General features: G+C 45.3%; 1 protein-coding gene across 1 annotated transcript; it reads left to right on the top strand.

Moving 5' to 3' along the window:
• Positions 1–338: 338 nt before the first annotated feature.
• On the top strand, positions 339–8068 carry crip1 (cysteine-rich protein 1). The gene is made up of 5 exons (XM_020487673.2): positions 339–536; positions 5775–5869; positions 6651–6708; positions 7543–7596; positions 7801–8068. The coding sequence occupies exons 1-4, from the start codon at positions 497–499 to the stop codon at positions 7584–7586; spliced, it is 237 nt and encodes a 78-aa protein (XP_020343262.1). The 5' UTR covers positions 339–496; the 3' UTR covers positions 7587–7596; positions 7801–8068.
• Positions 8069–12759: the final 4691 nt, after the last annotated feature.

Here is a 12759-nt window from a genome sequence, read left to right as displayed (position 1 = left end):
CTGTAACTCCTGAATCAACACTATAAATTACACTGAAAAATCTGCACTTGCCAATTTGCTGTTTATGCACATAAAGGGGAGAATAAAACTCTAACTAACCAAAAGAAAAAGTGCACAAAAAAGGTTGCTACAATGATTCCCTGACTTGATCTTAGGGGCACACTCAACTCCAAATCACACGAAGAAATGTTATTTCCCCTGGCATAATTTTCGTATTTTACATCTCTCTCTCTCTCTCTCTCTCTCTCTCTCTCACGCACACGCACGCACAGACATATACACAGACACAGACACACACACACACGCTGTCAAAGCCTCACCCTCTATTCCTTTCCACCGAACGCATTTCCTTCTCGGTATAAATAGGAAGGCGCGCACATCTGCACTTCACAACGAGGCGTGGTTTAGAACGGACAGGTGGGCTGCTGCTGTAATACTGCCGTGAACATTAGGATACTTATTTCACTCCCGGAGACCAACACTTTAACCTGCAAACATGCCCAAGTGCCCAAAATGCACGAAGGAAGTTTACTTCGGTAAGACATCTTTATTGTGTCGATCCAGATTATTATTCATTTGTTTTGCAATTTGTTTACTCAACATACCCGCTTGCGTGTCACGTTTCCCATATGTGTCTTGCAGACAATTGGATATAGTTTTTCTATAGTTTTTCTATTTTCTGCAGCTTTCAAAAAGCTATTGAGAGATTGTAAGAGCGACGATGAACGCATCACTTGAGCAATTTCCTGTTATGAATTATGCATGCAGCCACCCGAAAAATATTTTTGCTACAAATTTTTAATAACTAGTTAATAGCAATTCTAGTAAATGTAGTTGACTAGGCCTAAATGGTTAAGGACTGCAATGGCTTTTGCCCTTCCCGAAAGAGGAAGACAATCCTACTAAAATCCACTACACATAGTATTTTTCCCTCAGAATAAAAGTAAACTCTAGAGATGTCCCATGGTGACAACATTTTGCTATCAGACTAGGAGTGGTACTGCAGGTCCTGCCAAGTCAGTGGATCAGCAGACATCACTTATTGCATTAGGGAAGAGAGGGAGAGAAGGGATAAGACAGGGATAAAAGACTACAACCGGCATTAGGACACCCTAATACATCTCTCAGACCTTTAATGGAATATGAGATCATTTAGCTATATATCATGTTTGAAATTCATACAAGGTCAGGTTTGCTTTTGTACTCTTTTAAGTTGGAAGAGGAAGAAAGAAATGTCCTCGCTTTCATCCGGTTGGCCTCTGTCTGGAGAGGTCCATGGAGGCAGCAGGACTGATTGGTTCATCTGGGGGAAAGAAGGAAGAAAGAGGACATGGCCATTTGATGTATGTCTTGATCCATTTAGCACATGTCCTTCATCTCCAGTAGTTGAACTCTTAGACTTAGTCATCTCTGGAGACACACAAAGCCATGAGACACAGTGCAAAGCCACAAAGCCGCTCTCTCGCTCGGGCTCTCTCTCTTTCTCTATTTCGCTCTTTCGCTCTCTCTCTCGCTCTCTCTCTCTCTCTCGCTCTCTCTCTCTCTCTCTCACTGTCTCTCTCTCTCTCTCTGTCTTCTCGTATCTTCTCTCTATTTCTCTCTTCTCTCCTCTCTATACTCTCTCTTTCTCTCTCTCTTTCTCTCTCGCTCTCTTTCTCTCTACAGTAAGGTTGCCCTGTCAGTCAGATGAATTGACGCTGCTGGCTGGGGAGCCACACTTTCCTTTTTTCCTGCCGATTAACTTTCCCCCTCGGCCAAAACAAGCAAACCGATTTGTTTCAATCGTTTGTTCATGTAAGCCCCAGTGAAAAAACACCTCTGTGTCTCTCTCCAGCCATGAATTAAAATGTCTCAGGGCAAAAGGGCATTGAAGCTAAGCTATGTTTTCTTAAACCTCGAGTGAGTGCTATCAGTTTTCTCTTTCATAAATACGTCTTTGAAATAGTTGTTTCAGAAAGTTCTCTCTGTCATATCAGTTGTATAGCTGTGCTCAAGGTATAAGCTACAGTATACTGTCTTGCTTGGGAATGCTTGTGCAGCGACTCTCCATCATCAAGGCGGAACCATTCACGATCTGTTCCACTGTAGCCCTGTTTTACTACCCGACAAGGCCTATTTCCTATTCACTGCCTTTCTCTACCCACCCGATCTCAACTCTCCAGAGCCCCCACCTCTCCTCTACCCCATCCCTCTCTCCCAGTGGTAGCTGAGCTCTCAGATGGAAGCAATCATGCTACTGCTGCCAGAGTCAGGGACTGATGGAGGGAAAGTACATCTGCTTCCAGAGAAAGGGGGAGGGGGGAGGGAGGGAGGGAGAGCGAAAAACAATCCAACTTATCCACCATCCCTGGAACGAGAGACAGAGACAAAGGGAGAGAAACAGAGATAGAGAGAGACAGAGAGAGAGAGCGAGAGAAAGAGTGAAGCATGAAACACATGAGAATATCATTGCCAATAGACTGCCTATAGGTACTTATCACAGTGGGAGGCCAATCCTTCTCTTGCTACAACAAATGCAGTATCTGCTGCGTGCCAACCTGGTAGCGACGAACCTACGAAATGCTCGTCAGTGGCCAATGACTTTGAGCCAATCAGAGAGCCAATCAGAGAGCACGAACCCCCACGTGGGGCAACCAATAGAACATTTTTTAAAATAGGGCATTTTCTCCATACATCCCGTCACACTTCATATGCAATGTGGGCAATGGGATGATAGCTAGCTAAGTGCACAGACGCAATGCACACAACACTAGATACCTCCTCCAAGCTAGCTTACCACTGTAGCTTGTATTGACATTATAATTCAATTAGCTAGTTTCCATGAAACAGCTGCCTGTGTTAGCTGCCAAGTTAGTGCGGTGTACTTAGCTAGCTAGCTAGCTATGTTGTGCTAGCTAAAAATATGCAAACGTGCGCTAGTTAGCAAAACACGTGGCTATGGGCTGGGATTATGGAGAGTGAATTAATTTGTTTCTTGATCATCTTGCTAGGTTGTTATCTAGATGTGGCCATCTGGCTAGGATCAAAGAAGGGCTTTCTACAAAATAGCAACATTAGCGCAGATAGCTTGGAAACCAGACCATAAGCAATATGCACAGACATGCATTGCCAAACAACGCTACTGCCACATTCTGGTTTGGAGTATTTTAACAAGGCTGAGTGGCCGACGGCTTCCAAGGTCTTTGCTGTGTGAACACTAACTAAACTGACTGCCAACACTCTGTTCAGAAGTTCTAAGTCGTACTGTCGTCGGGAAAAGGTTTGACAATCCTACCGATGTGTCTGAGCTTTAAGAGCTAAGGAGGGGCACCGGCCGTCACAGTCTGCAGAGAATTACCCAGGAACCAAAACGGATGTCATCCTAACGGAACCAATCCAGTGCCAGTGTTCAGTATCGGGTGGAACAGTGCTTCTCAAAGGACTGCATTGTCTCAGTCAGGACATGGAATAACGAATGATTTGATACGCATGGGGAATGTACGATTTGTTTACATCATCAGCACCTCTGAAGCGTTCCTTCACAGTCTTTATATAAGTGAGAGCCTGCTGTAGGTGTAGGTTTACTGTAGGTGCACCCTGCATTCGCTTCAGCCATAGAACGTGTGGAAGTAATAATGAAAAATGAGAGGCGATGTACCAGGAAGAGGGAAAACAGAAGTGCTTCGCTTCCTGACACGTGTCCCAGCCGGGTGTCATATTAGTTCATATTTTACAGGATGATAAACAGGGCTGCGGGAACTTTTCCGTCCATCATTCTTTGGAGGGTTGGATGTGGTGAATGATGTGTTGAATGCTTCCTCATCTGGGCGTGTGTGTGTGTGTGTGTGTGTGTGTGTGTGTGTGTGTGTGTGTGTGTGTGTGTGTGTGTGTGTGTGTGTGTGTGTGTGTGTGTGTGTGTGTGTGTGTTGGATGGAGTCCATTCATATTATTGCTCCACAGTGATGAGCAAATTGATGCAGACAGCAGATCAACTCATCTGTCTCTCTCCCACACACACACACACCCCAGTCAGTCCCACCCCAGTGACAATTACACCAGCATGCACTTTATTCACACACCCACAGACAGACGGACGGACAACAGCTCTCTGATGCCTTAGGAATGACCTGACTAGTCATAGCCAGTGGTCAGAACAGAAGTGAAGGAATGTTGCTCGTTTCATCAGAATAGACCTTGTTCATGTGTCGGCCACTGTGGGAGTAAGGTCTGTTAAACCCAACAGCTTTCCTTATGTTACCCTCTGACACTGTAACTCAACCTAAGACCCAGCAGCACCATTATAGTCTGGCCCAGCGTAGTGAAGCGGGACGTCCCTTCTCGGTTTCCTGATCCCCATGCCTTGTTATTGGAAGTAAAGTACAGTAATTAGTGTTGGCCCAGAGTGTTCCACCCATCCTCTACAGAGCCAGCTGGAATGCTGTAAGACTCCCTGACTGACTGCACTGACTGACTGACTCGACTGACTGACTGATTCTAGTTGACTGGGTTAGGTTAGTTCTCTGTCTTCCTGGTTTCAGTGTGGTATAATCAGGTCCTATTATTCAGTTTCTTCCAACATAATTGAAAAAAAAACAAAAAAACAACGGAGACAGCAGTTGGATCCATACGCACACTAAATCCCTGACCTGACAAGTAATACCCAATGATACGTAGGCCTACTGTGCATGAACTCAGTAATACACTGTAGTCAAATGCAATTCTGCAAATACGTAGAGACCTTCAGAATAACTTACAGTCATTCCAAAGGTGAAGCAAGAGCTCCCATGGTGGATCTGCCGTTCATTGCTGAAACATTTGCTTTAAATCTTTTCTTGAGTAAGACTTTAGCACGACCCTCAGGTCCATTCGTATCCACAGATGGTACTAATAAAGTTATTCTCCGGTGTGTTGTCTTTTTCTCGGGTTTATTTATGACGAAACTTCACGAGCGCGGTTTTGTACCCTGTGCACCTCCTGTCCGTAATGCTTGGGAGTTGGCCTCTTGTTTGGCATGGAGCGTGTGTGTGTGTGTGTGTGTGTGCGTACGCCCATGTGCGCTCGTGCACGTATGTGTGTGCGTACGTGCGTTTGGTGTGTGTGTGTGTGTTCAGTATCATGAACTGAGCAGCGTTTGGCTCCCATCAGACACAGTAAATTATTATTTGGCTCTCTCTCCCGTTGCATCATGGGATAGGTCTCAGCAGACACAGCCCTCCAAGCTTGAAAACCTCTTCTCATAAAACTCCTGAAACATATGACTATGGCTTCCCTCCCTGTTTAATGACCATCGCCAGCCATGATGGCTGTTTGTTGCAAATCTCACAGTTCAGCCCGGATATAAAGACTCTCTTTATCAGGTTTTTATGATGCCAAAAGGAGGGGAAAGAGGGAAGGGAGTGCAAATTCCGTTGGGAGTCTCCCCCCTCTCTCTCTCTCTCTCTCTCTCTCTCTCTCTCTCTCTCTCTCTCTCTCTCTCTCTCAGAGACTCAGCCAACCACCACACCCTCCTAATGTTCTTGTGAGTAACGCGTTATCTGTGTGTGTGGGTAGGGAAATCAACACTGTGCTGGTCCTAGGCTAGACCTGTAGCGTTTGACCATGGAGCTCACAGTTCCTCTGTAATGCAGCCCCAGTATGGCCCTGCAAGTCACATACAGTATCCATACCCTCTGCAGACCCCAATGCCCCTCTCTGTTTGGAACGGTGGCACTCTGTGCGATGTGGGAGGATGCATGTCATTGTGAGTGGGCCGTGTCCATTAGCTAAACGTGTCTGTTTATCTCTTTGTCTCACAGCGGAGAGAGTGACATCACTGGGGAAGGACTGGCACAGGCCCTGTCTGAAGTGTGAGAAGTGCAGCAAAACGCTGTCGGCCGGATCACACGCAGAGGTGAGACGACACACACACACACACACACACACACACACACACACACACACACACACACACACACACACACACACACACACACACACACACACACACACACACACACACACACACACCTCACATGCCTCTCACACTGGATTATTAGCGGATAAATATTTCATTGAAAATAATGATATTGGGAATAAAAAATATATGTATGTTTGTTTGCTTTATCACAGATCATATTTCTCATAAATTACCATTAAAGAGATTCTACGGTACTTTTCTATTTTTTTGGCCAGTAGTTCTGAAAGTTGCGCTCACGAGCCGAAAGTGGTCTCTGAAAAATGGGTACTATGTCACATATGTGGCGATATCTGCACCACGCCATTGCCCTCGCTCTCGTTCTACTGTGTGTGTGTCTTGCTAACTGTCACGCAAATTGCGAGGGGCTGAAGCTCATTGGCTAGAACTCAAATTGCTAGGGGTCTGGCCCACATGGGGGAAAATGGAGGAAAAACAGTCGCTTTCACACTAGGAATTTGATTATGCCTGTAATGAACGACACATTGACACATTCAGCCTAAAACGGGAGGTTTTAAAAGTATTAGTAGTCATTCCGGAGCATGTCTTTAAGCCCACATTCTGGTCCATAAATCTTTCATAAGAATTTTTGACCTATCACACAGATTGTGTAGAAAGTCTGGATACAATCAAAAAGCCGTTATTTTTAATCAGCCTGGTACTAATACAACTTGTACCCTCTATCTCTCTCTCTCTGTCTCTCTCTCTCTCGCTGTAGCACGATGGCAAGCCTTATTGTAACAACCCCTGCTACTCTGCACTATTCGGGCCTAAAGGTGAGTTCTTCTTCATTCCTGTTGTAATGGCCCTTGGTGCAAGGTGCCTTAACAATCTATCTCAGTAAAGATATCATAATTATATTACCATAACCCATATTACCTAGGGTGTTTCTATGTTGTGGGCTCAGAATACATGGAACAAGATAACAATTGATAAGTGGAGCTCAGTGACATTGGAGCCACGGCGTACGTACATCGCCCGATATACAGGCGCTTATATCCTGTATGGAAAGTCCAGGATCACTGTCCTCCTTACACGAACCTGTGACTGAATGAGCTCATTGTAACCTTTACAATACCCACCTCGGTGAGGTTCAGGCTTCCACAAATAACATTGTGGTCATCATGCTAACATCTTATCTGTTTATCTCATTGGATATGGGTAACCTACCAACTATCTGCTCAAACATGCTCGTTCGCTTTTAAAAAGTAAGCTAGCTCCTCGACGCATAATGAGATAAATAGTTGGAATTGTCCGTCGGAATAGGAACAGCGGCAGTCATAGCTGAGGTCATATCGCCTGGTCTTGTCGGTTCCACGTGGTGGCTCTAGAAGGGCTGCTGTGGAATGGGGTCAGAGACCACTGGAGTTTCCATTGTTGTGGTTCCGCTGCTCCCATTTCCTCCTGAAACTTAATCGCAAAATGTTTGGCCGACATACAGTATACAGTCTCCTGAGCCATTACACACACTCTCTCTCTCTGTCTCTCTCTGTCTCTCTGTCTCTCTCTCTCTCTCTGTCTCTCTCTCTCTCTCTCTCTCTCTCTCTCTCTCTCTCTCTCTCTCTCTCTCTCTCTCTCTCTCTCTCTCTCTCTCTCTCTCTCTCAAACAGGTTTTGGACGTGGAGGAGCTGAAAGCCACACATTCACAAAGTAGAGCCACTCAGGTACAGGCTAGTGTACTCATTCCAAAGATAGACCAACCCCATTGATATCAACTCCCATTCAAATAGACCTTAATATAGACACAAAACAAATACATGCAGACAATACATTCACCTTCACCGCCAACCTTACAAATACTACAAACATTAGAGATTGTTGTTTTATTTAACAAAATACAAACATAACATTTTCTCCTTTCTTTGCAGGTTCACCAACCACACCAAGAAGAAGGCAACTCTGCATTCTACAACGTCCTCCATACCATACTAAACCAAAACAAACAACCAAAGAAGTTCCTTTTCGGGAACCACCTTTTTGTGTTATTTTCTGTCTTTGTATTGTCTAGAGGAATCAGCCTTAATACACAGCAGAGATGCTCTCTATTCCCACTGGTGGATCGGAGGGTTATACGAGAACCTCTCTGTTCCTTTACTTGTTCTTAAATTCTGATTAAACACTCTTTTTCAAAATGTTTTACTCTCTCCTAATTCATTCATTTCTCGTGGTCTTGTACTTTACAAGGGTTGCGTTCCCCTCGCTCCGACGTGGCATGCGTCAACCAACGGGTTGTGTGCCACATCATAAACGGTGTCGTCGACTGACAGATTGCTATAACATATGCTGTGGTTAGGTGATACGTAAAATACCTATCCAGGCATTGTATGATTTGGCAGGCATCAGCAACACCTGGGCAGAGGAACACGCCCAAGGTTTCAGTATACTTATAGTATATAACATTTCTCCTGTCTCAGTTAGGCGCTCACCCATTATGACACTTGGTAGTTACATACAGAGCAATGGACATGTCTGCCGTTGTAACAATGTAAGAAAGTGCTGGGTTCGTTGTCTGAGTCAGGCGCAGGACACAGGTTTGAGGGAAAAACACAAAAGTCTTGACTCAAAATATTAATAAAAAAAAGAATATCTCCAACAAGGAAACATCACGTAAAGAGAAAACCCTCCAACACACACGGTAACACAAAACAATCACGGACAAAACAGAAAGGTAGACGAGAGGTTAATTAAGGAACACAGTAAGGGAGTAGAAATCAGGTATGTGTAATCAAGACAAAACAAATGGAAACATGGATCGGCGAGGACTAGAAAGCCGGTGACGTCGACCGCCGAACGCCGCCCGAACAAGGAGAGGAGCCGACCTCAGCCGAAGTCGTGACAACCGTGTTCCAAGTATGCAAGAGGAAAAAGGGAAAAAAGCAGAACACATCGCATCGGCATCAGGCCAACCATAGATAAGTGTCCCTTATATTGTCAGTGTCCACATGCCTTGGCAGTTGGCACTGAACACTAACTCAGTCAGTAATCAAATTGGACTAGGTTGTGGACACAGGGTTATGGACGAGAGCAGGAATAGAAATCGTTCAACATTGCAGTAAATATATGGGCACTCTACTTTGATTCACACCCTTCGCCAAGTCACACGTCGGCGATTGTTAACATTTAGCTAATGACAGTAAAAGAGAGGAACGTAATTCGTTTATGACATGAAGTGTTACTAATAGATAAAAGTCCCTGTCTACACCCGTGGGCCAGGCAATTATCGTTGACATTAAGTGATAGGAATGTGATATAAACATTATGACCTTATCCTTGGGAAAAGAACACCCCTATCCACTTCTATGATACAAACATTCTGACATTATCCTTCTGAATAAGTCCCTATCCACTTCCATTGGCCAGGCCCATCCACTCATAGAGACATGATTCATGGGACACAGCCCTCTGCTCTTTCTCACACCCACCCTGTCCACTAAACAGCTGGACCAAAGTACTGAAGGGAGGATGGAGGGAGAGAGAGAGGGAGGATGAGAGGTCTGGCTGGACCAGAGTCTTAAAGGGAGCGGAAGGGTGGGTCTGGGATTTATCCCAATCTGTCCCAGGGCCAGAAGGGAAAGCCAGATACTTCCTCGTGGCCTTTGTAGCCTCCGCTGCCACACCCTGTTCTGAGGAAACACCCTCAACTCCACGGTTACGGCCAGCCGCCCGTTCGCCCTCCATCACCCAGCAGCTGGCTGGCAGCCACCTCACTAACCTCCCTCCCTCCCATCCGCTGTCACAGGACCGACTGACCCACCGCTGTTACCACAGTAACAGACACAAACAAGACCCAACAGACACCTGACAACCGGCCGGCGCGGAACTCTCTCTGTCTCTGCCTCTCTCTCCTCTCCTCTCCTCTCCCTCTCTCTCTCTCCCCCCCCCCCCCCCTCTCCCCCCCCCCCCCTCTCTCTCTCCTCTCCCTCTCTCCCTTGCTCTCACCCTCTCCTCTTGAACAAAGACCTTCAGTGTCACTCTCCACTAAGTCATACCACAGACAGCTAGGCATGCCCAACTGGTCACAGAGAGGAGGGGGGAAGGAGGGGGGAGGAGAGAGAAGGAGGGGTGGGGGAGGAGGGGTGATCGGTAACAACATCTGTGAAATGGTGCATTTCTCTCCCATCCCTTCTCTTATCCCTAATCTTCCCCTAACTGGTAACCACAATGAAAATAGAAGCTGAATATACAAATTCCATGCACATGCTCACTCAGATAAAATATACAAATTGACTTCAGTTGTGGTTGGAATATTTTAACATACTTCTCTCCGTGCCAACCACGTCAAAACAGCTCGTAAAGTTCCACAGAATGACAAAAGACCAAATAGGTTTTTCCAAATAATTTTGGACGAATGGGGGAGAACAGGGTCTGTACTTTTCGAAGCAGAATGTTGCGTTCTCTCTCTCTCTCTCTCTCTCTCTCTCTCTCTCTCTCTCTCTCTCTCTCTCTCTCTCTCTCTCTCTCTCTCTCTCTCTCTCTCTCTCTCTCTCTCTCTCTCTCTCTCTCCATGGCAATAAGCTTTCAACGCAGGGAGGACAGACTGCTAACTGCCACCACGGTAGACATGTAACCCTTCTCATTTTTTTATACTTTGGAAGTGAAACCTGCAGTGTGCTTGTGCTCTAAAGTCAGAAAAGGTGTCCCAAATGGCACCCTATACCCTACTTAGTGCACTACTTTTGACGAGAGCCCTATGGGCCCAAGTCAGAAAATAGTGCACTATAAAGAGAGGGTGACGTTTTTGTAGTCTGGAGTCAGATTAGTTCATGTGGTGAATCTGGTCTGTGCACAATGACTCAGGATGCAAGTCAGAGTAATAACAAGAAACTGCTGTCTCAACGTGAATCAGTAGTTGTCTAATAGCAAAGGTGTGATACATGATGGAAAGATAGTAAGAAAAACCTTCAATGGGGAAAGCTAGAATAATGTAGTGTCTTGACACTTACCCTACTCATAGTCAAATCTTACCCAAGAGGTCAGGACTACTGCTACTTTTCTGTTCTACCTGATAATTCATTGTACCCAAATCAGTCCCTGATTAGAGGTGACGAATGGATTTGAGTTCGAGGGCTGTAGCCCCTACTTATGTTGGATAATGTGAAGAAATGCGTAGTGCAGAGTGGAGATTTCATATGAGGCGTTCCTATTGTCTGCAGAATGAGGTATGGGACAACACACATCTGTTTGGGTCAATTGATAAGAAGCCTACTGCTTTAGGACTCCCAAGCTATGGCATTGTACTAGTGAGAGGGCATCAGGCTCAGAACTGTTGAATAAGAAAGAGCAACTCTACAACTCAGCAAGATTACAAACGCAGGCAGGCGGAGACTCAGAGGCTTCAACTTCACTGTTTTATGGCAGGATATTTCTCAAGTTTCCATCAGTAAAACACAATACTATTGGAAAGGACAAATTCTTTAAGACGTTATCAGACGCACTCAGAGTCACTGAGTCATGGAATTCATTTAAAAGAAGTGGACTCTGCCAATTCTAAAAGCTCTGTAACACACACACACGCAGGCATGCACGCCTGACGGACGCACGTACCCACGCAAATATCCCTTTGCCCAGCACGTTTCAACTCAACATCGGTGTGTAAGCGTCTCTCTATAAGATTGTTTTTTGATTTCAAAGTGCCCATGACGTTTTTAACGGGAATTTGTTTGTCTATTATTTGAGTTGTTTTAACATGGTTCATGTGTTGCTCAGAGTTTCCAGGCTCTCTAGCGCATCTGGTAACTGAAGTGTTACTGTGATCTCGCGGTATAAAGTAGATGCAAAGCAACCATAGGCTTTTTCACTTTCTTAAACCAATTCCCGAAGTGGAGAAATGAAGACTCATTACAGTACTGACTCCATTTTTATTTCTACTTTTTCCACTTCACAGACAGACATATTTGCACTTTGGGCACCATAATTGAGTCATTATGTATAATTTTGTCCGTTTGTCCAAGGATTGGCTGGGAGGGCAGAAATATATACTGAATGATCATTTTCCCTCTGTACAGTATGAAATTGCAGTGACAGCTTATGTAACAGATACATTGAACGATTGCAATACCAGGTGTTAGCAGCTACCATGTTCACTTGGACTTAAAATTGCAATAATGGTCTGTAGGAGGAATAATAATTCTCTCTCCAGCTGGACTAAACTGCACATGAACGCTCTTGCGTGAGAGTTGCTAAGTCCCATGTTTCTCACTCCGAGAACAAAACACTGACTACACCACCTCCGGAACCCGTTCGGAACACGCTACACAATAAAGAATTGAGTGTGTAACTCCAGAACGTGCCAAATATGGACTCTTGTCTTGAGGAATGGCAACTCAGGGAGTGCTTTTTGTAAACCATGAAGCATGAACCAGTCCCCTCTTTAACGTATCAATTGTGTAAAGAGGCTGACTGTCTTCAACAGAGATCCATAATCATTCACTGTGCATCCTACAGGCCCGTGTTGGAAGGATGTGTGTGTGTGTGTGTGTGTGTGTGTGTGTGTGTGTGTGTGTGTGTGTGTGTGTGTGTGTGTGTGTGTGTGTGTGTGTGTGTGTGTGTGTGTGTGTGTGTGTGTGTGTGTGTGTGTGTGTGTGTGTGCGTGCGTGCGCTAGCAATTCAGGGATGGATGAGCAATGGCGGTTACAGTCAAATCTGGACCTGGTTTCCACAATTGAATATGCATGGCAGCTTCAGATATTCCCACCCCTCTCATCCCTCCTTTCCCTCCATCCTCCCATCCCTCTCTCTTGCTTCCTTCCTATCCCTCCGTCCAGTGACAGGGCAGACCTTGGGATGATTATGGCTGCTGGATGCATCTGGAAGGTGTGCAACACACT

This window comes from Oncorhynchus kisutch, linkage group LG7 (assembly GCF_002021735.2).
Source record: "Oncorhynchus kisutch isolate 150728-3 linkage group LG7, Okis_V2, whole genome shotgun sequence".
Taxonomy (NCBI): Eukaryota; Metazoa; Chordata; class Actinopteri; order Salmoniformes; family Salmonidae; genus Oncorhynchus; species Oncorhynchus kisutch.
The sequence above is the reverse complement of the archived record's forward strand: the minus strand, read 5'-3'. Positions and strand labels throughout refer to the sequence as shown.